Genomic DNA, 26,916 nt, shown 5'->3' on the forward strand with positions numbered 1-26,916 from the left:
TGCTCTCTCGGTTGTCGGATCTCTGAAGTTTGGACTCTTGGATTTGTGACTTCTGCCCTTTTCGTGTCTGGAGGCAATTATCTTAGAGGGCTGGGTGATTCTCCCTCTGCACTGACTACCAGCACTCGCTCTGCCTTGAAGATGGGGTCCAGACACCATCACTGTCTCTGGGGTGGGGTCGGGTGATCTGTAGAACTTTAAAACCTGGCTGCCCCCCACTTCCTTACTTTTCCATAATCCTTTATGGATGTCACTTTATCACTGATGGTTTTGCTATCATGACTGACAGTTGTATCCTCTAGGGCTGGGGTTCTGGAAATTGACAACACTGTCAGAATCATTAGTACTTAATTAAAAACCAACTAAATCCGGATCTCCAGAGAGGTGAGACCCAGGCAAGGTGTCTTTAAACATAGCAGTCCTCGATTTTTAATCTGCAAACTGCTCACCTGTGGATCCCTTTGAACGGGAGATTCAGATTCAGTAAGGAGGAGTAGAGAAGTGGTTCTCAAGCTGTGGGCCGCCACCTTTTGGGGGTCAAATGACCCTTTTGCAGGGGTTGTAGCATTAGGAAGGTTGAGAACCAAGAGTGTGCCTTCCCAGCAAGGTTACTTTGCTGAGACACCTCAAAATTGTCTCCTCCAATCAACAGTCTTACTTGTACCCCTATCTATGTTTCTATCTGACGCTCACACTGTTGTAGCACCTAGGACCACTCCTTCCCACCATGCTAGCTCTATCTGCTACTGTGATTTTAGGCTTTCTCATAAGTGCATCCCAGCTCTGCCTCCTTCCTGTGTCTATGTTAATCTCTTCCGGGACACAGCACAGTGGAAGAGCTTAACGGATGCGAGGACAAGAACAAAGGGGCCACTGCTGCCCAGTCATGTCCCAGTTCCGATCATATGGCTCCCTTCATGGCTGCCCCAGCCCTGCTCTCTTTCCTTGCAGGCTCTTGTAACCTTGAGTGACTCCTGCCCCCTTCACCCTCCCCTTTCACCCTTACATTTTCCTTCCTCCCCCTACTCTCCCTTTGACTCGCTTTGAACAGACCAGCACAAATACAAGCAGAGGTCTTGTCTATCTGCTAAGTGTTTTCCTTAGACTTTAAGTACTGTTTGTTCATTCAATTCCACGACTTTGCTTTGTGAGCGCTTCTGTCCTTCCATGCATAGATTGTACCCCTCTCTTTAATCTTAGGTGAAACTGTGCTAGGCTCTGAGTAGTTACTATTTGGAGTACTGACCACACTACTAAAGGTTATCTTACAGTCTCTGTGTGGATCCACCAAGCTAACTATAGTCCGTGGCTCCCAGAGCTTGCACAGAGGTAGTCTGGGTGCTTCAGGCAACTTAGCAGGAGAGGTGGTAGAATGTCATGGCCTCACAGCAACACCTGACTTTTCTGCCCATCAATTTGCCATTGCTAGCTCAGGGCAGTTCACAGATTTTACAGAAGGTGGCGCTATGTTCCTTTTGATGATGTCATACTCAGTGCCTGGATTTCCCCTTCATGGCTGGGAAGCATCTAAGGTGTAGACTTCATGGTGGACAGGGCAGCTAGGGAATGGGGTCCAAACTGTTTGAAAACGTGTTCAAAGCCCTAGAAGAGATGGTGATTAGGATTGAGATAAAAATACCGGTTTTTGTTACTTTACATGTATTATCATTTCAAAGGGTTATTGAGCTCTCAGAAGAGAAATTATGGAGCTATTTTAGTCTAACTATTTACTACATGAGACCATTAGGTATTTCTTTCTGCCTAAGGCCAGCCTGAGAAACAGGCCTGTGACTCTAGAGAACTCTGGAACCTTTAGTCTAGTGTTTTCCTTCCAAGGTTTCCAGACACGGCTACCCTGAAGTCTCATTAGTTGTCTTTTCTTCCAAGCGAGTTGAAGTTAAAAGTTTCACATGTGTCCTCACAGTGCAGGTCCGCTCCACTTCTCTCTCTCTCTCTCTTTTTTTTTAAAGGTGGACAAGACTGAACCTGGGGCCTTGACCAGTTAGGCAAGCACTCTACCCCTCGGTTCCCACCCAGCGTTTCCTTTTTCTTTTTCTTATTTTCTTCTGCTTTTAATTAGAATAATAATAGACGGTTGTCTGTTGGTATCATATTTCTGCAGAGATGGATTTGGGAAACAGCCATCTCGACAGTGTGAGAACGACGCTCATGTCCCCTAGAGTGGCACGGGCAGGGTGAGGACAACTTCAGTTCTCACTTTTGATCTTGTTTCTCCCGCTAATATTCCTCTTGCGTTATGCCTTCAAGGAGGAGGGCAACAGGAAAAAGCAGAGGACTGTGAGGGTGAAGAAGGGAACTACAGCGTTGCCAACAGACTACCCAGAGCCAATCAGTGTGGGTAAAGCCGTGGCTGTGGATCCACTCCGCTATTTATTGCCATATATTTTAGACTGAGATTTGCAGATGACCGTGTTTTGCTTCTGCAGGGTTCTAAGACTCAATATTCCACTTTACTTTGTCGCCCATAGAGTTGGTGGAGCATGTGCAATGAGTTTTTCAACAGGTTTACAGATTTCAAGTGGATTGGCCACTGGGTGCCTGTCTCACTGATGCTACCCTGTAACTCCAACAGGAGGATGAGGCTGCGCTTCCCACCTGGAGAAACGGAAGCCTGGAAGGTTCATTACCACATCAGGGTCGTGGAAACTGGTGGTTCAGTGAGCGGGTTTTGGACCTGTACATCCATAGTTTCCAACTTATCCCCACGGCTATTTCCCCTAGCAGAATCTTAAGTATTAAACTGATGGTTGTGCATTTAGGCCCACTGCTGCTGCTACTATCCTGGGTGTCAGAAATCTGTCTGTGGTATTATAGAAATAAAACAGTATCACAATTTGGAAAGAGAAAAGAAGCGGGGGAGGGGATTTCAATCATTTTGACAAAGAGCCTTTTAAAAAAGCTTAATCTTCTATGGTAATAATGCTATTTGCATTGTAAAAGTGCTTTAAAGATGAAAAGAAAAAAAAAAACCATTACTCCATTAACACTGTACCATCAAGTTGCACAGAGGAAGTGAAGAACAAGCAAGGGAAGCCTGTGTCCTGGGGGTCCCGCCAGGAGTGAGTTGCAAAGCAAGTTGGTTACAAGATCCTTGGGCATCAGTGTCACTGTCCCCAGGTCTCTGGATGTTTCCTCTTTTACTTTATTCCACATTAATAATTCACCTTCCTGGAACATTGCCTGACTATCTCAACCTAAGCCTCCTTCATTTATGGTGGTAAATAAGGAGAATGTTTGCACAGAGTTACTCAGGGATATTTGATCACAGATTGAAATGTGAACATGTGCCTTTGGAATCTGCAAAATTTATGCTATTTGCCTGATATGCCGATGAAGGTATTTTAAAATCAATCATAGGAAAAGGCATTTTATCATCTATATTTCTTTTATGTTCATTCTGAGTTTAAGAGATGCGCGACAATTATTTTTCTTATCCACACCACTTAATGAAATGCAGAATCTTACACACTATAAACTGGCACCCTTGGTTTGTCTTCTACATTATTGCCCAGGTCAGTTTTTTCTTCAGCAAGATAGCTGATGATACAATTAGGCGACATTCATCATGACAGGTGAAGGATGAACACCTCACTCTACTTTCCAGTCAATAAAATGGTCAGATGTTATCTAGAAATAGCACCTTCGTGTAACATGAATCTTTCATCAACCTCGCTACAGTTAAATCCTAAGACTTTAAAATGCTTGGTTCCTGCCAATTATCTGGGATAAGACTAACCCCACTACCACTCTCAGCAGTAACTACTACATTTAACCCCCGGGGCTGAGTTTTGCCCAGAAAAGGCGCTGTTTGCTCTGAGAGCCAAGGGTGCCGGAAGAAGCAAGGCTAAGAAATAGTTAATGTGACCCAAGCTCGGACTGTTTGCTTTCAAAATGAGAAAAGGACTTGCTCTCCTCACAGCACAATTGTTCTATTTCTATTTTTTAATAGACACCACTTTACAGACTAGCTGGACCCCATTTTTCCAGCTAAAGTAAAAAAAAAATTAAAGGATTTATGATAATCCTCCGTGGATAGTTGTGGGCGGTTCGTTTTCCACCGGAGCCTTCTCTCTCTTACACCGCAAACATTTCTCAGCTTCTTGCTACACTTTCATCCCGCGGCTACTCAAGCGAGGAGAAAAAGAGTCTTACCAGATAAGCAACAATTCATACTGTACTGGGGAATAGTTCACACTCTCCCTGTCTATTTCTTAGCAGTAACTTCTTCAGGCTTTTAAGCCTAGACTGTCAAAACACCCAAAGGAGTCCTACCTTGCCGACGTACTGATAATCTGATCCCGTGTATTCCTCCAGGAGGAAGAACTGATTCCACATCCAACTCCTTTTTGAACGGCTCAGCTCATTCCTGCTGTTGGCAGAGAGCTCCAGGGCCCTCCTCTTTGCTGGGAAGCCACTAGTCCTTTTAGATAACGGGTTTGAGAAAGTTGGGTAGGGCTGGCCGACCCAAAAGAGCAGCAGGAAGTACCGGTAAGTTCTCATGCTGATGGCAAGGCTGGCAGTGGAGCGTCTGGGTAGTGAGTTCCCCTTTCCTTAATGCGTCTCTTTTCACCGCACCAGACCCAGGCTCATTCCTCCTTTCTTCCTTAATGTTCTCTGCTTGGCTTTCAGAGGGTATCTGGAAAGAATAATAACATACCAAGCACTTTAGAGATGCTTAAAATTCAGCGTTAGAGCAAATAGGCAGGAGCAAGAATGGAGAAAGTTGAATGGCAAAATAGCAACAAGAAACGTTGGCTATCAATTTTGAAACGAGGACAGCAGTCTTTTAGGTACACGGAAGGGGATGTGCGGGACAGGAGGCACATGCCCAGCAGGAACTGCTCTTTCTGTTTTCCCCCTTTGTATCTCTTGCAAATCCGACGTTAAGTAATAGCTTTGCCAGAGTTCAACGCGCCACGATGGATAATTTCACTACTCGTTTGCTTTGGAATATGTGGGCTGAGATCTGGTTAGAGGAAACGAGTTTGTGTTTCTGATTCCATTTGCATATTTATCTCCATGAACAAGTCCAAGGCAAAGAATACCGCAGACAATTTAAATGCAATCGCAAGTGGATCATTTTGAAATTTCACTGGAATATTCTGAGCACCTGGGATGTGCCAGGCATGAGGCGAGGCAGAACTTATTCTGCAGACTCTTGGCTGAGGAGATGTGCTATGATGGATCAGCTAGGTCAAATAAGGTTGGAAAACACCATACGCCTTCTCTTCATAATGCAGATTTGCAGAGGGAAGTTTTTGAAGTCATATATATATATAATATATATATATAATATATATATATATAGCAGTGGTGGTAGTAGGCTTGTATTTAATCCAAACTTTGCAAACTTTATCACCCCCCACCCCATGAGAACTATTTACACAGAATTTATATTTTTTAAGAACCTTGCAATGTACTTCATGTTGGTCCCTTGCCATGCACTGTTTCAGTTCACTGAGAAACTGGCTCAGAATGTCACCCAAGATCCCTTGTCTGGGGATGGGTTGTCTCCTGAACTCTGACAGGGAGGAAAAATAGCAGAAAGCAGGCCGAGAGCAAAAGCATTGTGTCCTAGAGAGTAGCTAAGAGGTGAGCCCTTTCTACCCGAGGGGACTATCGTCTGTCTGCCCCGCGCCAGGAAAGTGCCTACTGTGGAAACAGGAAGTTGGAAGTTCAGCCAGGAGAAGCTCATCTGTTGAAAGAAAGCTCAGTTGGGAACTGCAGCCGAGGTTGTAAGTTCCTGATTTGATAACACTTCTAACCCTTTCTGTTGAAACTACCTGTCAGGTACTTTCTACATATCAATTTACTTCTGTTTGTGATATATTTAGTGAACCCACTCATCAGAAACCGAAGGGATAGATCATCTCCCAGATCATATGGAATAAACATGCAAGAGTTAAATAAACAGTATTTCAATTTCCCCAGGAAATCCTTGAATTGTATCTTTAGAATTCATGTGTGCTATCAACAATCAGATTGGTCAAATAGTTTCTGATTTTTATGAATGAATTAAGCAACCCCCAGTATCACAGCAGGAACTGCTGACTGTGTGATTTTCAGAAAAGTCAGCCATTAAACAATGTAATTATTTTTATGGCGAATATTAATTTTCAAGAAACCAATCTATTTTTTAAAAAAAATATCCCAGGGCCAGACTCTTGGTACACATGGCCTGTTTGATTCCATGGCTTACATAATTAAGGCCTCCCATGCCATATTACCTACCTACACTTTCCCTCGCCTCACATTCCAAGAACACTGGCATTATAGTCCAGTCCCACCACATCTGGCCTAAGTTTCCCAGAAAAAAAGAATACAGTGGATCTAATAAATGACATATTTATCATGCCACTTGAATATTTTCTTGAGTATTGCACCCATAAGCACAAGAGCTTTGGGATGAGAACACCATGTGAACTGGATGGGAATGTCTTCCTTAAACCACAGGGATAAGCACGCCTTAGGTGCTCTGTTCAGTATCTTTCCTTCTCTCAATCATAAGAGACGGATCTACTCGATCCTTACCATTCTATCACGCAAACGTACAGTCGACAAGGATCTTAACTTTTGTTTCCTTCAATCCCAGCAGTGAGTAATTATAGACATTTAACACGGTACTGAAAACATTCTCTAGGGTGGAAGTGAAATATTCCATCATATTTAGCACTTTCAAACCTTTATTCGATTCTTCTGCACCTTCCTGACAGCAGGCTGGGGAGGCGGGAAGCTCCACAGGTGACTGAGCTTGCACCGTTACTTATTAGTCAGGTTAGGAAAACGCCAGGCAACAGCACATGCGTAGGTCCTCGGGCCCAGCCCTGGTGTGGGATGATTCTTCCTTCTCTTGTGGGTTAGAGCAGTGAGGGGCCTGAGCGCGCCTGTGGAGAAAGCTCTCCAGCGACACTTACTCATTTTTAGAAATAGAGATTACACTGAGGTTGATTCAGTGAAAATGACATTTTCCCTAATTTCCCACATTCACCATTATTTGCAAAGACAAATCCTGCAGTGAAGAATTACACGTCTGCTGCTCTGCTCCGTGTGTGCCCCATGGTGCTGGCAGGAGAGAGGGATGCAGAGAATGGCGGTGTGGTGTCAGCTGCTGAAAAGCCTGACTCCTAAAGGCCATTTTAAAGAAAAATCGATCCCTGTGGGCGTTGTATGCAAACTCTACAAGCTGTTGCCACTTGAATATTAAATATTAGTTCTTTTTTAATACCACAGATACCAAAATGTCAAGTATTTCATTTTTTTCTTAGTTGGTAATGAGCTTTTAAAACGATGCAAATTTAAGCAGAGTTTCCACTGTTCACTGTAACATTAGTTTTGCTACAACCCAGTTCCTATATCAGTCTGACAGGCTGAGACCTAATGAAAAAAACCTCAGTCTGTAAAACAGAACGACATCGATCTGCTCATATTTGATGCTAATGTTTCAGAAGGGTGCATTTCTCTGTTATCTCTATGAATTTGGAAGAGCTACCTAATTCCATTTGACCTCGGATTTTTCTTTTGTTGGCAGAGTTATTTTAGAATCTATCTCAGAGAGGGGCAGTTTGAGGAGTAAATGAGTTTGCATTCCATGCACAGAACCTAAAGCAGTGCCTGACACTTAAAAGTGTCTGGCTAAATAAGTACTAGATATCAGTATTCTTGTTATTAGTATTTGAGGTGCAATCACAGATCCAAATATGGCACACTCGGAGGGTCTGAAGATGGTCAGGAATACACCTCTAACCAAGTCAAAGTTCTTTCAAGAATAGAAAGACTTTAGAATCAGGGTAGATTCATCTGCTAATTGGTCACCTTTTCGTGGCATTCAACTAAGCTCTGACAGTTACAGAGAAAGCAAACCCTTATCCCTGTGACCACTGCACACACCAAGGACAGGAACACAGACAAAAAAGCAAAGCACACTTAAAGAGCAAAGCACTCACAGAACCTGTGTGTTTTTCTTCCAGTCCATTTTACAATGCTGAGATTGAGAATAAATCTTTACTGTATTCAGGTGTAAAAAAAATATAACAATGCCTGCGTCAATTTAGTAGTTTTGGCTTTGTACAAATGGTCCTGGCAATTAGCACGCTGAGAGGATTCACACGTAGTGTTAGAGAAGAATTTCATGTAGCAAGAATGGATACTATTTATATTTTAGATTTTGCTTAATTCAACATAACAGAGTGGGGAAAAAAATCAACACACTCCAAGCATGTGTCTGTAAGGTTCAACAACAGTAACAACAGCAAACACTTCCCCAGGGTTCAAGGTGTTGGAGGTCAGGGACTGAGGAGGTGCTGAAAGTCATCAGAGATTTGAGGAATGTGGAAGGCTGGGCATTCCTGAGCACTGGAGCTGGGAGAGGTGCATGTGGCTCACACTGTGGGCTTCCCAAGTGGTAGGACAAAGAGCTGAGGCCATGCACACATACTGGGTTTAAAAATAGCAGGCATGGTGCCCAAGAGGCAGAAGACAGATAGAGGGAGAGGGAGAGGCCTCCCTTGTGTGTCCCCTCCTTTTATACCTATTGGCACCAAGAGCAAATCAGCTATGTGTATAACTGTTAGACTCACAAACAACTCTATACAAACTCAAATTGAACTAATTACAGTCTAATGGCAGTTTTGGAAGACTCTGACTCTCTTTCTTTTGGGAGCAAACTTGATTTTTCTTAAAGGCGATTATCGTAAGCTCTGGAAGATGGTTTGTAAAAGTGCTTAATCCAGACAAACAGTTTGAGTCTTATAGAAGCGTTCACTTTAGTGATATGCAAAAATCTAATTAAGGTGTTTATGTATAGAGGGGCAAGTCCCCCACCCCCAAAACTTGAGTAATGTGCATATGTGGAGACCGTGTTTGCATAGAAGATGGTATAAACTTTAATCTTCATAAGAATTCTTTGTCAAGTCCAGGTTTTACTCACACTTTGCCATTTAGAACGTTGGACACATCAGTTCAGGTTCTATCAATTTCCAACATGTAATGATTAATCCAGAAACGGAGTTGATGTCTCCCATTGATTAACAAAGCCTTTCCTTTAAACTGTCAAACTTTAATAATAGAAAAATGTTTCATTGGTTATGTGGAACAAGAAGAAGAATTACAAGGTCTTCAAGTTCCCTAGAGCACTTTGGAATCACCTTTCACTCACAAATCATTAATATGCTAATTAGAAAATGCCTCCATTGATTGGAATTGCTTCTCTGGTGACTTATGTTTGCTAACAGTTTGAATGACTCAACTGTATTATCTATTTTTGATGCTGATTCCATTACACTATTTGCAGACAAATAGTATTAGATATATTGAAAGATATAATTACACTAATGCTTTAAAGTTCAGCATACATTTGACCTAGTGTTCTTGATTAATTCTAATCATACAATGGTATTACATTCTACCTCGTTTACAAACCCATTGTTTCATATGTGGGGTCTTTAGCTTGCTATTGAAAGCAATACAAACATTCCATAAAGCAATGTTGTTGTTGATATGCTTCAACTACTGACCATAGTAAAAGAGTTTAAAATTTATTATGAAATTATTTCTTTAGATAAAGGATGTTGAATATATATATCTATATAATAGCATACTATTTTACATGAGGCTACCCACAGAAAACATTACTGTAAGTGTCCTCTATGCTAAGTCATCTAACCCATAAGTATAGCTTGTATTAACCTTTAGTGTCTTTCCTTTTCCATTTTATAATGAATGAAGTAGAAGACAGCTAGTAGTTTATAACTACTTAGCTTTATTCCTGACCCCATTGCACTCTAACCATGAGTACGATGTTCTTTTTAAAAATTGTTAGGCAGTGTCATACATTAATATAATGAATTTTAGTTGTTTTTTTCCCTCATTCTTGGCCCATCCCTCTGCCTCTCCCATTGAAACCCATCTCCTTTTAAAGTTCTTTCTGTGTGATACACTCAGTTGCATTGAGAGTTTCTTGCTTGGATATGGGTGGAAGGTTATTTATCAGAGCAAGGGCAACTATTAGTGGTCAACACCACTGAATAAGAGATAAGGCCTCCTCTAACAGCCCTTAACTGTCAATAGTCCTACAGGTTGGGGAGGGACCTCATGGGCCCTCTGCTGTTCACAATGAGGTGGGGACAGGGCCAGGCTTGTGTGGGTCTTGTATACCACAGCTGCAGGAGCTGCAGGAGCATAGCTGCTTTGCCACACCTAGAAGACTCCATATTGCTCAACACTTCTTCATATGCTAGCTCATATATTCCTCCTGCTTCCTCTGATCATGTTCTCTAGGCCTACTCTGAGGGTAATGGGGATGTCATTTAGTGAATTAAAATCTAGCCAGTTAAAGAAGCAGAAAATATGCGGGAATGAAGTAAACTGATGCTAAGGAGACACATTAAAAAAAGAGTTAATAGCCAATTAAGTCTGTTGAGATTATTTTTTAATCACTGAACAAACTTTGGTGAGTAGGTTGCTATGGGATGTGGCTAAAAACGCATCTGTTGGACATGGGGGATCTTCTGGAAATGGTGACAGGAGGGTAGCACCATCACAAAATATTTGGTAGGGATTTCACTTGAAGTCTTCATTTCTAAACCCCCATTCCATTTTTCTGTAAATGTCAAAGTCACTGTTGAGTAAAATTGGTTCCGTTTCATGTGTGTAATGAACTCCAGTGAAATGTGTCAAGCCGCTCTGGCACCTCTCACCATGTAGCACTTCTCCTGTGCCAATGAATCATCATGGCAGCAGCCATCAAATGATGCTCGATTTTTTTTCGTAAATGTTTATATTTGTGAATAACACGCCAAGCTGTTTGCAAACGAATGCTTTTCCAGATGAAGCCATTTCAGCAATATTCCTCTCATTCTAAAATCATATCCCACACATTAGGTTAATGAAGATAAAAATCAAATGCTGTACAGCACATAAAACGGGGTTTTATGTGGAGTTGGGGCTGAAGTAGGATTTGGTTTGAGATTCACAAACACATGTGAATTAAAGACCACTTCTTGTTCCGCATCATGTAGGCATCTGCCTACATGATGTTACTGTCAGAGACATCATTGCAATGTGGGTAAAACCAGACTCTGCATGCCATATATCTGGGTTGAAACCCCTGTCTGCCCAACAATAGTTGGACAAATAGGGGACCCCAGTTTTCTTTGTTCTAGTAGCTATCTCTCAGATGCCTGTGGAGATGAAATTAAACAATTGAATATGTGTGGTTTGGCTTTTATGCTCATATGCCTACCATGACTTCGAAGTCAGAGAGAATGACTTAGCAGAGAGTACATGTATGCCATCTTTGGGACATATACTGCTTCAAGTATTTCTATTTTGTCCTTTAAAAATGAAACATCAATGGTATCATAGTTATAAACACAGACCATAAGCTAACTCATAGGACAAGATATGCCCACTGATGTAATAGGGCATGAGTATTATGGGTGTCACCAACTGTTCTCAGATTGGATTTGAGACCTGCTCAATAGGAGAGAATATAAACCTAGTACTGTACACCCAGTTAAAAACCTCTAACTAGAGAGGTCGTAATTCCTAGGGTTGAATTCATTACTGTTGTTTAGCAACATTGAGATTGTACTGAATTGCAATCAAAAGACTGTTTATACCCATAGTCAAATCTACTCTCATCCCTAACGAGAGAAGCATCTCTTTGCAGTGAACAGTGGTGAATGTAGATGCTCATGGCTGCTCAAGATGTTTAGAATAAATAATAGATGAGTGCTCAGCCCTAAGCAGGACATTTATCTCTCCCTGTCTATGGGTCAGGTGATACCATGGTAGAGAAAACAGAACACATGCGTGAGCCTGAAGGAAGTTGGACTGTGAAATGCCATCTTTACGACATTACCAAGCTCTTGAAAAAAGGATCTCACAGCAGCTAAAATTGTTTGCTCTGGGCCTGCAGAGATTAGGTCTGTGAACAGCCAATCATGGATTGATGTGGGCCTCTAATGAACTATCCACAAATGATGGATTATGGAATAGCCATTGCCTTAATTTATATACTTAAAGGTAGCCCACCAGACTCCAGTGGATGATTGCAAACCTGTGGGCACCCATCTGGTCCTGGCTAACATCAGTGGGGACAATGAAACAAAATGAAAAGGCATGAGGAGAGGACCTGGGGAGAGGAGGGAGATGGTAGGGATAGGTGGATGGGAGAGGAGAGTAAACAGAATATACTATATGTGTGGGAAATTGTCAAATAGATTTAATCAGTTTAAGAAATAAAGGAAAGTTTTAAATCATGTTAACCTTCAAAAATGAACAGATCCCCATTTCTGGACTAAATGTGAACCTCAGCGCTTCTCACTTTTATTTATGTTGTTGTAGATCTGCCCTGTACAGCACTTCCTGCCTTGCCACACTCTGCCCTGTTCCTTATTGTATCCCCTTGTGACAGCTTACACCCAACTGTCACTTGTCACCTTCTTTTCATGGATCCACTTGCAACATTCCCTCATGTATCTTGCCTGGCTCTTAGGGGCCTTCAGGCATGTGAGCCCTGTCTTTCTCTACAAAGATTTACTCATGCAAAGAGAGAGAAAGGGAAAAGTATTTTAATTAGATGTTCATGGTGTGAATTTTAAACGTTTCTGTAGCAGACCATATGCGTAGGCTACAGAAATGTATGAAAGACTTGGTTTCATATTATTCTGTTTATATGTTTGGTTTCTCCAGCAGTGACATTATTTTATATATTTTTGGACATGTTGCCACTTAAGACCATGCAGCTTAAATATAACTGGGAGATGTCAAAACTCACTAATCAGTTAGCATAAATAGCCTCCAGATTTCAATGAGTTTGTACCTTTTTTCAGTACTTAATGAAAGGGCTACTTGGGAGAATCTGCTGTAGCTATGGGCAGGCAGAGGACAGGGTATTTTTGTCTGTATGAGAAATTTAAAACAGGTCTACCCTTATTAAGTTACAAAGAGGGTCACATGACTGGGCATGGTGCATTCAAGGCTTAAACTTGCACAAAGCATAATAGGAGTGCAGTTGTTATTTATTTTTGGTGATGTAATTCATCACTTCTTATGTCAAATCTTTTACTGATTATTTTATTTTTTATCAGAGTCATCTAGCTTATCCACACTATTCTGGCTATCAATTAGTATATCTTGCTTCTGGACCATGTCAAGTACATCATGATCATCCTGTGAATAGCTAGTAGGAGTAGAAGCTCAGAGAGGTAGAGCAGCTTGTTAAGATCATTCGGTGAGCACATAATGAGCTACACCCTAAGAGAGCCATCAGGTGAGGGTGGCCTTACCTTGACCCCTCATGAGGGAGTCACGGGCCAGGCTTAAAATAGCTGTGACCTTAGAGTTGATTCTTCATGACTCACCTCAAAACTAGCACCATCTTGGGTCTCCAAGGGGCAAAAATAATCATCGTAAAGAGTATTAGCTAAATAAGAACAGCAAACAAATATTTGGTCTGCACCAGGTAGTAGAATAAATTTAAGTTCTGTAGCCATTTTCTGGGATGCCCTCTTGTTTGATAGTTGAGAAACACAGGTTTAGAGGATCTGGACTCTGTGCTCAGGGGCACACAGTAAATAACTGGCTGTCATCTACAGATTTCTTCTTAACCAAGATATCTACCATCCTATGTGTATCTTGCTTATGGAAGCAGCACCTTGATTTTCATTTACTCTCATTGCAGACAAAATTTGTACAAATTCATCATGAGCTTTCTAAATCCCCACAATGTTGAAAGATGAAGCGAGTGTACTGTTGTCTGGGCTATTCACATTCAAGGCAGGGAACAACCGAAGCTCAGAGAGTAGTCACAAAGGCAGGCAGAGGAGATGAAGGAGAGAATCAGAGCCTGGCCATGGGAGGCCACAAAGACTTATGATCCAGTGCTGAGCGCTGAGCCTGGAATATAGTAACACCAAATAAAACAAGTGGCCGTAGGCATGAAAGCATGCGTGCAGAACATAAGCTGTCATGCATGTAGAACCAGCTTCATGAGTTAATATGACCTGACTAAGGACTAAGCATGAGCATATGGGGATTTTGGAGGGCTTGAAGGCATCACTATGGTGCAAACACAACACTTGGATACACACAACGATGACCTTAAACAGCCTAGGGAAGGTTCACGATCTCCTGAATATTTGGCACGAGAAAGCATCAATGCACAGAATGTTAGGGTGACTGCACAAGATGTTATAGTAGTATCTACAAGATAGTTCTTGTGTAAGCTTCTGTGTGTCTGTAGGCTTTTGTTTCTCAAGTATGGAATAAGGGGGCTACATTAACACTAGGAGAAGTATATTAGACCCAGATTACCCACATGTGTCTCTTCACCAATACTTAAAAGGCATATGATGTTGCGAAGTGGCTGGACACATTGAGCCTCTGTTTTCTAACTTTAAACTCAAGAATAGTAAAGTTGGAGTTTCAGTGGAGGTGCCGATTAAAACATCCCTTGTTCTCTTTTAAATCTCAAAGGAATGAAGAAATAGAGGAGTAGTTGATAAAATAAAAGATTCACTCTTTACTTAAAAAATGTGGAAAAAGATGGCTTAGTGTAAAAGTCAAGTAGGATTTCTAGGTTAACTCTAGAATTAGGCTGGCTCCCAAGGAGCCTAGGTTACCCTTTATTTTGCCTTTAAAAAAACTGAAGGAAGAAATGGTTTGTACCTCTGGATTGCAAGTTCTGATTGCACAATTCAGGGCCTGAGCAGATGGGCTTCCCTTGTCTGGCCAGTTCAGCAAAGGGATGAAGAAAGTGATGGGTAGGTAAGATTCTGACCCCTAACCCTCGCTAATTAAAAACATCATTAGAAACCCAATCCCAAAAGTGGGTAAATCACTTATTTATTGATAATTCTTGAATTTACAGGTTTGCCCTTCGGAGTTGTTCACAACATCACTAAAAGGAAAAAAATATGAATAATTTAAAGATAGAGAGAGCTTAAAGATTCCCTAAAAATATCTTTTGCTTCAGGTCAATCAATGCTTTCTAGACGAAATAAATTCTTTTCCATCTTGCCCCACCTTAACACACACACACACACACACACACACACACACACACACACACACACACACAATCATCTAGATGATGTGGTTCAAACACTCGTCTGTTAATACTATAAAGCTACTGAGGCTATTATCAACCCAAGAGGAAAACAGTATTTTTAGAGGTGTAGGGAGGAAACAGTCAAAGTGTCACTGCTGTCTGGATAGCTTTGTGCCTTCAGTGTGTTTTATGTAACATTATTTGCAGAGGACTCATACCCCAAATTAGATGCTTCTTAGAATATCTTGGTGTAATAATTTGGAAGAGATTTATTATAATATATAATGTATGACAATTTAAAGGGGCAGTATAGCATTCAAAGAGCTCCCTGGGGTTAAAAAAATGAAGGGGACTATGAAGGTGAAGACATTTTAACTAATTGGAGATGTTAGCTGACCATCAAATTAAACTCACCCTAGACAGCAAGACAATGTGCTTGAATGGGATACTGGGTGCAGAATCAATTTTGATTGCCTTCATTTGAAAACTTTAATTAGAACCCCTGTTTACTTGAGTCAAATTGTGCATAAAATATCACACAAAAACATTTTAAAAGAGAATTTTAATTATACCACTAAAGAAATGCCCCTGTTCAATGTTTACTAAACACTTGCCAGAACAAGTTAATTAATACATGCTTAAATAAGTGAAAGAGAAACAAGGGGAAGAGAGAGAGAGAGAGAAAAAAAATCACATTTATCTTTTGTCAAGGTTTGCTGCAGTTGTCACCGGAGTTTTAACAACTGTCTATCACAGTTCACATGTGTAATTACAAACAACAGGACGCCAGAACCCTGCACAGGCCATTGGAGAGCGCATCACCCCTGGAAGCCCTTGTTTTGAGCAATTGCTCAGTGCTGCTGTCTGCTCCATGGTTGTCCAGCTAAGCACTTGTCCCTTCATCTTAGTGGTATCCTATCAGAATGCTCAGTTCCTTCCTTCCTCAAATAGGTCAAGAATATGACTTTTTAAATCTTTAAAACTATAGAAAAAGAGTTTTAAATAAAAAAAGACCACATATGTAGAGAAAGAAAAGTTTGGGTAAAAACTGAGTTTTAAATTTCTAATTTCAATTCTTTATTTATAAATAAATTAAATGGGTTCCCCGCACCCAAATCCCGTGGGGAAGAGAGCAGACTACCCAGGAGTGCAGACATCCCGAGGCTACAGGACAGACTGTCACCTCTGCACACCTTGGCCCATATCCCTGGTCCAAGGGGAAACTGCACAGTGCCGTGGGACAGAGGGATATAGGAACAGACAGCTGCCGGTACCTGCAGTTCTGGTCTGCGCCCAGGACCAAACTAATCCTGCCAAACAGCTCCCTGCACCCAGATCCCGTGGGTGAGAGAGCTGGAACCTCAGAAGTGTGGATCCTCCTGAGAAGTCAGAGGAGAATACCCTCTGCCCACAGTCCAGACCCAAGAGGGAATCACATAGTGCCAACTGTGCCCGAGGGGTGTAAGGACCTACAGGAGCAATCAAGGGCAGGAGCCTTTGATTCCTGCCCGTGCCTAGAGCTGGAAAACAGTCTCCAGGAGCGCTGACACACCTGAGAGCAGAGCACCTGTTCTCAGGAAAGGCTGAAAGAAAACAGGAAAACAGTTGTACAGGAGTGCTGACACAGAGACCTACAGCAGGGTCAAGTCACTCTCAGAAACAGCAAGACAAGCAAACACCAGAGACAACCCAATGGCTAGAGGCAATCACAGGAACCTAATCAACAGAAACCAAGATTACTTGGTATCATCAGAGCCCGGTTCTCCCACCAAAGAAAATACTGGATATCCAAACACACCAGCGAGATTTAGATTTGAAATCACATTTTTTTGATAATGATGGAGGACTTTAAGAAAGACATAAAGAATGCCCCTAGAGAAATGCAAGAAAGCACAAGTAAACAAGTAGAAGCCCTTAGAGAGGAAACACAAAAATCACTGAAAGAATTACAGGAAAACACAACCTAACAGGTGAAGGAATTGAAAATGGAAATAGAAACAATAAAGAAAGCACAAAGGGAGACAACCCTGGATATAGAAAACCAAAGGAAGACACAAGAAGCCGTAGATATAAGCATCACCAACAGAATACAAGAGGCAGAAGATACCATAGAAAACATTGACAAAACTGTCAAAGATAATGTAAAACGCAAAATGGTCCTGGCCCAAAACATACAGGAAATCCAGGACATAATGAGAAGATCAAACCTAAGGATAATAGGTACAGAAGAAAGTGAAGACTCCCAACTTAAGGGGCCATTAAATATATTCAACAAAATTATAGAAGAAAACTTCCCTAACCTAAAGAAAGAGATGCCCATAAACATACAAGAAGCTTACGGAACTCCAAATAGATTGGACCAGAAAAGAAACTCCTCCCGTCACATAATAGTCAAAACACCACATGCACAAAACAAAGAAAGAATATGAAAAGCAGTAAGGGAAAAAGGTTAAGTAACATATAAAGGCAGACCTATCAGAATTATACCAGACTTCTCACCAGAGACTATGAAAGCCAGAAGATCCTGGATAGTTGTCATACAGACCCTAAGAGAACACAAATGCCAGCCCAAGTTACTGTATCCTGCAAAACTTTCAATTAACATAGATGGAGAAACCAAGATATTCCATGACAAAACCAAATTTACACAATATCTTTCTACAAATCCAGCCCTACAAAGAATAATAGATGGAAAACTCCAACACAAGGAAAGAAACTACATCGTACAGAAAGCAAGAATATAATTTCCTTGCAATGAAACCAAAAGAGAGACAAACAAACATAATTCCTCCTCTAACAATGAAAATAACAGGAAGCGACAATCACTATTCCTTAATACCTCTCAACATCAACGGACTCAATTCCCCAATAAAAAGACATAGACTAACAGACCGGATACGTAAAGAGGACCCAGCATTTTGCTGCATTCAGGAAACACACCTCAGAGACAAAGACAGACAATACTTCAGAGTAGATGACCGGAAAACAATTTTCCAAGCAAATGGCCCAAAGAAACAAGCTGGAGCTGCCACTCTAATATCAAATAAAATTGACTTTCAACCAAGAGTTGTTAAAAAAGATAAGGAAGGACACTTTATATTCATCAAAGGAAAAATCCACCAACATGAACTCTCAATCCTAAATATCTTTGCTCCAAATGCAAGGGCACATACACTCATAAAAGAAACCTCACTAAAGCTCAAAGCACACATTGCACCTCACACAATAATGGTTGGAGATTTCAACACCCCACTCTCATCAATGGATAGATCATGGAAACAGAAATTAAACAGAGATATAGAGAAATTAACAGAAGTTATGAACCAATTGGATTTAACAGATATTTATAGAACATTCACTCCTAGAACAAAAGGATATACTTTCTTCTCAGCACCTCATGGAACCTTCTCCAAAATTGACCATATAATTGGTCACAAAACAGACCTCAACAGATACAGGAAGATAGAAATAATCCCATGCATCTTATCAGATCACCACGCACTAAAACTGGTCTTCAATAACAACAATAATGACAGAAAGCCCACATACACATGGAAGTTGAACAATGCTCTACTCAATGACAACTTAGTAAAGGAAGAAATAAATAAAGAAATTAAAGACTTCTTAGAATTTAAAGAAAATGAAGATACAACATTTCCAAACTTATAGGACACAATGAAAGCAGTACTAAGAGGAAAACTCATAGCTCTGAGTGCCTGCAAAAGAAACAGGAGAGAGCACACCTTAAAGCTCTAGAACAAAAAGAAATAAATAAACCAAAGATGAGTAGAAGGCAGGAAATGATCAAACTCAGAGCTGAAAACAACCAAGTAGAAATGAAAAGGACTATACAAAGAATCAACAGAACCAAAAGTTGGTTCTTTGAGAAAATCAACAAGATAGATAAACCCTTAGCCAGACTTACTAGAGGTCAAAGAGAGTGTGTCCAAATTAACAAAATCAGAAATGAGAAGGGAGAGATAACTACAGAATCAGAGGAAATTCAAAAAATCATCAGCTCCTACTACAAAAGCCTATATTCAACAAAACTGGAAAATCTGGAGGAAATGGACAATTTTCTAGACCAGGTACCAAGTTAAATCAGGAACAAATAAATATAAACATATAAACAACCCCATAACTCCTAAAGAAATAGAAGCAGTTACTAAAAGTCTCCCAACCAAAAAGAGCCCAGGTCCAGATGGGTTCAATGCAGAATTCTATCGGACCTTCATAGAAGACCTCATACCAATACTGTCCAAACTATTCCACAAAATTGAAACAGATGGAGCACTACCGAATTCCTTCCATGAAGCCACAATTACTCTTATACCTAAACCACACAAAGACCCAACAAAGAACGAGAACTTCACACCAATTTCCCTTATGAATATCGAGGCAAAAATACTCAATAAAATTCTTGCAAACTGAATCCAAGAACACATCAAAATGATCATCCATCATGATCAAGTAGGCTTCATCCCAGGGATGCAGGGATGGTTTAATATACAAAAATCCATCAATGTAATCCACTATATAAACAAACTCAAAGATAAGAACCACATGGTCATTCCATTAGATGCTGAGAAAGCATCTGACAAAATTGAACACCCCTTCACGATAAAAGTCCTGGAAAGATCAGGAATTCAAGGCCCATATCTAAACATAGTAAAAGCCATATACAGCAAACCAGTAGCTAACATCAAACTTAATGGAGAGAAACTTGAAGCAATCTCACTAAAATCAGGGACTAGACAAGGCTGCCCACTCTCTCCCTACTTATTCAATATAGTACTCAAAGTCCTAGCCAGAGCAACCAGACCATGAAAGGGATACAAATTGGAAGGGAAGAAATCAAAATATCACTATTTGCAGATGATTTGATAGTGTAGTTAAGCTACCCCAAAAGTTCCACCAGAGAACTACTTAACCTGATAAACAACTTCAGCAAAGTGTTGGGGTACAAAATTAACTCAAACAAATCAGTAACCTTACTCTACTCAAAGGTTAAAGAGGCTGAGAAAGAAATTAAGGAAATGAAACCCTTCACAATAGTCCCAAATAACATAAAATATCTTGGTGTGACTTTAACCAAGCAAGTAAAAGATCTGTATGACAAGAACTTCAAGTCTCTGAAGAAAGAAATTGAAGAAGATCTCAGAAGATGGAAAGATCTTCCATGCTAATGGATTGGCAGGATTAATATAGTAAAGATGGTCATTTTGCCAAAAGCAATCTACAGATTCAATGCAATCCCCATCAAAATTCCTACTCAATTCTTTATAGAGATAGAAAGAGCAATTTGCAAAATTCATTTGGAATAACAAAAAACCCAGCATAGTGTAAACTATACTCAACAATAAAAGAACTTCTGGGGGAAATCACCATTCCTGACTTCAAGCAGTATTACAGAGCAATAGTCATTAAAACTGTATGATATTGGTTCAGAGACAGGCAGGTAGATCTGTGGAACAGAACTGAAGACCCAGAAATGAACCCACCCACCTATAGTCACTTGATCTTTGACAAAGGAGCTAAAACCAACCAATGGAAGAAAGATAGCATTTTCAACAAATGGTGCTGTTCAACTGGAGTTCAGCATGTAGAAGAATCCAAAATGATTCATTCTTATCACCATGTACAAAGCTAAAGTCCAAGTGGATCAAGGACCTCCACATCAAATCAGATACACTCAAACTAATAGAAGAAAAAGTGGGGAAGAGTCTCAAACACATGGACACTGGGGAAAATTTCCTGAACAAAACACCAATGGCTTATGCTCTAAGATCAAGAATTGACAAATGGGATCTCACAAAACTACAAAGCTTTTGTAAAGCAAAAGACACTGTCATTATGACAAAACAGCAACCAACAGATTGGGAAAAGATCTTTACCAATCCTACATCTCATAGAGGGCTAATATTCAAAATATACAAGGAACTCAACAAGTCAGACTCCAGAGAGCCGAGTCACCCTATTAAAAAATGGAGTACAGAGCTAAACCAAACATTCTCAGCTGAGGATTAACAAATGGCCAAAAAGCACCTAAAGAAATGACCAACATCCTTAGTCATCTTGGAAATGCAAATCAAAACAACACTGAGAGTCCACCTCACACCAGTGAGAATGGCTAAGATAAAAAACTCAGGAGACAGTAGATACTGGTAAGGATGTGGAGAAAGAGGAACACTCCTCCATTGTTGGTGAGATTGCAGACTGGTACAACCATTCTGGAAATCAGTCTGGAGGTTCCTCAGAAAATTGGACATTCCACTACCTGAGGACCCAGCTATACCTCTCTTGGGCATATACCCAAAAGATGCTCCAACATACAACAAAGACACATGCTCCACTATGTTCAAAGCAGCCTTATTTATAATAGACAGAAGCTGGAAAGAACCCAGATGCCCTTCAATGAAGGAATGGATTAAAAAAATGTGGTACAGCTACACAATGGAGTACTACTGAGCTATCAAAAACAATGACTTCATGAAATTCATAGGCAAATGGAATGAACTAGAAAATAGCATCCTGAGTGAGGTTACTCAATCACAGAAATACACACTTGGTATACACTCATTGATAAGTGGATATAAGCTAAAAAGCTCAAATTACCCAAGATGCAATCCAAGACCACAGGAAGCTCAAGAAGAAGGATGACCAAAATGCAGATGCTCCCACTCCTTCTTAAAAGGGGGAACATATTCATAGGAGGGGATATGCATGCAAAGTTTAGAGCAGTGACTCAAGGAATGTCCATTCAGAGCCTGACACACATGTGGCCCATATATATACAGCCACCAAAATGAGATAAGACTGATGAAGCTAAAAAATGCATGTGGAAAGGGACTGGATATAGATCTCTCCTAAGAGACACATCCAGGGCATGTCCAATACAGGGGTCAATGCTAGCAGCAAACCACTGAACTGATAATAGGATCCCCTTGGGGGGAATTAGAGGAAATATTGAAAGAGTTGAAGGAACTTGCAACCCCATAAAAACAACAATGCCAACCAACCAGAGCTTCCAGGGACTAAACCACTACCGAAAGACTATGCACGGACTGACCCGGGGCTCCAACTGTGTATGTAGCAGAGAATAGCCTTGTTCGGGCACCAGTGGAAGGGGAAGCCCTTGGTCTTGCTAAGGTTGGCTCCCCCAGTGCCAGGGAATATGGGGGAGGGCAAAAGGGGTATTTATAGGGGGAAATACCTGTGTGGGGGAGGGGGAGGGAGAGGGGAAGGAATGGGGGCTTATGGACAGGAAACCGGGAAGGGGAATAACCTTTGAAATGTAAGTAAAGAAATATATAATAAAAAATTAAAAAAAAAGAAAAAATAAATTAAATGCGGGAGTGTGGGCATATTGTGGGTAGAGGCCAGAGGACAATGTTAGTGAGTTCATTCTCTCCTTTTATTATGTGGGTTCCAGGGATCGAACTCAGATCTGCAGACTTGGCATCAAGCACCTTTGGTGGGTGAGTCATCTTGTTAGCCCCTATTTTTGTTTTAATCTGTTACCTGCTTTTGGCTTTATACGGATCTCCCACACTGCTTATCTCTAAGCCAGTAGAAAGATTAGTACGGCAGGAGTTGAGGTGCTATTAAAACACTCAGGGGTACCAATCTTTCTGGGCTCGGACATATCTTAGTAGCTTTATTTAAAGTCAGGAGAAAAAGTACTCTGAACTAAATTTTTTTTTTCTGGAGTTGGGGACTGAACCCAGGGCCTTGCGCTTGCTAGGCAAGCGCTCTACCACTGAGCTAAATCCCCAACCTCTTCTGAACTAATTTTTGACCATTTCAGAGAAAGGCACACGTTAATTCTCCCTGTCATTCTCAGAAAGATTTACCTACTCACAACCAGTGTTCCTGTCTCTAAACAGCAAGTCATTTTGTCAAGACCCAAGACCACGATGGTTCTTTTAGTATAAACTAGTCTAACGCCAGTTTTGTCCACAAGCATTTCTGGGGTGGCTTTCTGTATCAGGTTTGATAAAGTTTGTTCTCATGTTGCTGAAACCAATTTCTGCACTTCTACAACCCACCAGTTTGGTCAGATCCCACATGGATTTACTAAACAACGCCGACTTGAAATTCTGTTCCAGTTGAGACAGGAGAACGAGCTTCTGCTAAGCCTCTGTGGTATTATAGACAAACAGTGCTATCGTCTAAATGTCTTGTGACTCTGCAAAGTTCATGCGTAATCCCCAGTGTGACAGTGTTTGAGGTGAGGATCTGGGAGGTAGTTAAGTCATGAGGGCAGAGCCTTCATGAGTGAGGTTAGTGCCCAATAAGAGGAAATCCCAGATAGCTCCCTAACCTGCTTCCGCTGGGTGAGGAGGAGGCCAAGAGAGAGAGAGAGAGAGAGCATATAAACCAGCAAGACAGCCCTTACTAGCAGACAATCCTGCTGGGGTTCACTCTTGAATTTCTAGCCTCTAGACCCCTGAGTTATAAATTTCTGCCGTTATAAGCCACTGAGTTTATAGCAGCATTGTTAAGGCAGCTGCAGCAGTCCGGGTACACAGTATGTAAACTCTTAGCACATTGCCACAAAAGTAGCAAATAAACATTACTCAGGACTGCTTTAGAGATCATGGCCTAGGAAAAGCCCCCGGAGCTTGGTGTAAAGAACAGAAGGCCACAGTTCCACAAAAGGTAGCCCTCTTAAAAAAAAATAAAAGAGCAGAAAACCTTCTTATATGATTATTTCACTTATAAAAACAAACCCTAGGCCATGCCCAAAGACATGGTTCAAGACCTAAGCCCACCACCAACTTTCATGCTTTTATTAATTTCAGCTGACAGGGGAAACCAGGACTTTCCTAATGTACTTTCTTTTGGTACAAAATAAGAACCTTGAGTGCCAGCGCATTTGCACACCTACCAATTATAAAATGAGTTTCCTGAGTATGAAAACTCAGCCAAGATATAATTTAGCCCTGTAAGCTACTGTCAAACCCAGCTTTGGCTCCACTTGGAGCATCCAGTATTATTATTTGATTAGTAATTGTTTAATGGACTCCAGTGAAGCTTCTAGGTTTTTTTTTCCCCACAACACAGTAAAAAGTATTTTTTTTGTTAAATGAGCACTTTTTTCATGACTCAGAACCTCAGCCCCCCACCCCCACCCCCAATAGATACCCTTAAAAGTGTCTCCGAGAGTCAAGTGTTTCTGACACTCTAAATTAAAAATCTGCTGCAGCTCCATCACCAATGTAGAATTTCTGTCAGGTGACAGTAAATAAAAATCGGGTATCCATGGTTATAAATTCCCATTTCACATTTTCTTTAGCCACAGCAAAAAATTCCAATTAATTGAATCACAGCCAACCACGAATAATGCCTGGAGAGCAGTGCCTGGTGCTTCGGGTCATGGACATTCATTAAGATGCAGAGGATCGGCAGTAAAGACCTGTAATGCAGACTTTGTCCCAAAATTATTAATTATTTTGTGTGTGTGTGTGTGTGTGTGTGTGTGTGTGTGTGTGTGTGTGATGGATATGACTAAAGTATCTAGAAATGTAGCTTCAGCTACTTTAGACCGAGAAAATTAGGTACAATCTTTATTTTATTTGACTTGGAGTTTTTGATAGTTCTGAAGCTTTCATTTTCAAAAATGAAAAGATCAGTTCTGGGGTTTTACTTGCATTTAAGAAGAATGACACAGAATTTACTTATAGGTAAATAGGACTGCTTCATGGGTATCTAAGTCATCAATACACCAGGATGATAACACCGCGGAAGATCTAAGGTTCATACACTTGCCTCAGTGACTTTGTGAATTACTGTCTACAATTCTGTTGGCTTTCTCTGTTTCATGTTCAATGGGAATACCATACAAGTAGTGTTCTCAGAATTGTGGACGATTTCTCAGTAAGAACTCACAGGACAAGAACTACAGCACCTCCCATTTTCTACCCACCTACTTGCCTTCACATTTAACTTCTGAACTTGTCAGAAGGTATAGAAACCTACGTGTGCCCCCGTCCACACATTTTCAGTGCCTTGTCTTAATTCCGGTTCCTGTATGGTCCAGACCGCCCAGTAGGTGATGGTTACATGAGATTTGCCATGATAATGCTTTGGTTCTTTCTGATTCACTTGGTCTGGTGTCTATGATGCCTGCTGGGACAGGATGGAACCCGGAAACCATTCAGCTCTGCCCAGGGAACCAAGGACAAAATATCACTTTGAGTTTCCAAGTAGTAGGTGTTTCTTTTAGTTTCAGTCATTGTCCATCACCCTGTGTTGTGCACTGACCTGCCATGTTGTGAAAGGACACCTGGATGGAGGTGTGAGGATGATGTCTTACTCCTTCTGAAGTTGGTGGCTTGTGATGTGAAGGGTGCTCTCCCTAAAGATGCTATTGAATATTTCTGAAACTCGGTTGACAGCAGTTGACCCGAATGGCTTGAGGCTTCTGCAAAGTGCTGGCACAATTGCTCAAGCAGCTGACAGGCCTTCTGCTGGTAGTTCCCGCAGTCGCTGCAGATGTCTGAGGCTATGCAGGCTGAAGAGTCCCTTCTCCCGTCTCCCTTGGACCATCTAGCCCACCTTGGAGCTCCTTTGCTCACCATGTCATTAAGTTGAGTGTTTTGTTGGTCCAGTGCCCGCAATTTTTTTTTTGTGGGACGGGCACTTTGACACTGAGAGTCCTTTGAAGGCAGAACTGGCGGGCTTACGTGTGCTCATTCCAGTTGCATTCTTGGTATGAAAGCAGAAAAGGAGCCAAAATATGGTAGCCCTACTCCTAGGATGGGTGCTGTTGACATCCAACTCATCAATGTCAGAGGAGGGATGGGGAATTACTCTTTTTGGCATAGCCTGAGTAGACGGGAGTGTCATCGTCCACTGGGCCTGGCTTATGCAGAGGCCATAGGGATCCCAGAAATCAAGGGGGTTTGCAGAACTGAGGAAAACTGGGAAAGGAGCTGTTTGGAGCAGTGCATTGGTTTCTTTGTTAAAGCGCAGAAGATTTTTCAAGTTGGGCCTCTTGCCAAGTGACTCATGGCTTCACCTCTGTTCTGATGTATGTCAGGATCTTTTAAAAAAATCATCTCCAATTCCAGATTCTAGCAGGCCTATTTATTTAGACGTTTATTCACTGGTAGAATTCCAGGGTACTCATTCTTTGTGAATGTTTGAATAAAAAGCCAGTTTTGACTCAATGGTGAACACTCACTTTCTCTCCCTTTGGGTTCATAATGGAGTCCAAAGCTGAGAAAGTTCCTGTCTCCAGTGTTGCTGTTCTCCTTAGAAGCAACAGTACTCCACTCCACTCCAAGTTGTGATCTTTGACATTGAAATTAAATCTGTATTCTTGACCTTGGACCATTGACCACTATGGCCATGCCTCTGAGATTCTGTCTATAAAGAAGTGGGTCATTCTTTAGGGCTCAATATAGTGATACTTGACTTGAATTTTCCTGCTAGACAGCTATTTCAGTGCTCCTTTGGTTCAGGCAAGTATGGCTTCCATAGAGACTGCTGGCCAAGTGGGCAGCCTTGGGAAGCACAGGACCCTCAGGTCTTATTAGGGTTCTCACTTGTCTTAAACCTTACAATGTTAGCCTTTTGTTTATTATGTAAGACCCTCTTAGAAGTCAAAGGAAAATAAAGAAAGGCTTAAAGGACAGAAATAAATGATGCAAAATATTGTTATGAAGGCAGGATACAGCCATTGCACAAATGCTCTCTATGGCTGTCTGTTTGTGCCTGCACAAGAAGTCAATAGCCAATAATGGGTTAGGGAGAAGCTCATGGGACCCTACTCTTCCTTGATGAGCTACTGGCAGCTGATTTCACAGGAGGGATAGCCATTGCCTGCATTTGTGTTC

General features: G+C 41.2%; 1 protein-coding gene across 3 annotated transcripts in view; it reads right to left on the reverse strand.

The window, feature by feature from the left end:
- The window catches only part of Cdh6 (cadherin 6), a 150,680-nt gene that overhangs the window by 65,883 nt on the left and 57,881 nt on the right, over positions 1 to 26,916 (reverse strand). For all 3 annotated transcript variants that reach the window (XM_063281354.1, NM_012927.2, XM_063281355.1), the window contains exon 2: positions 4,294 to 4,657. In XM_063281354.1, coding sequence (XP_063137424.1) covers positions 4,294 to 4,521 — 228 coding nt within the window. In that variant the 5' untranslated portion in view covers positions 4,522 to 4,657. The remainder of the gene's footprint in view (positions 1 to 4,293; positions 4,658 to 26,916) is intronic.

Source organism: Rattus norvegicus, chromosome 2 (assembly GCF_036323735.1).
Source record: "Rattus norvegicus strain BN/NHsdMcwi chromosome 2, GRCr8, whole genome shotgun sequence".
NCBI classification, from domain to species: domain Eukaryota; kingdom Metazoa; phylum Chordata; class Mammalia; order Rodentia; family Muridae; genus Rattus; species Rattus norvegicus.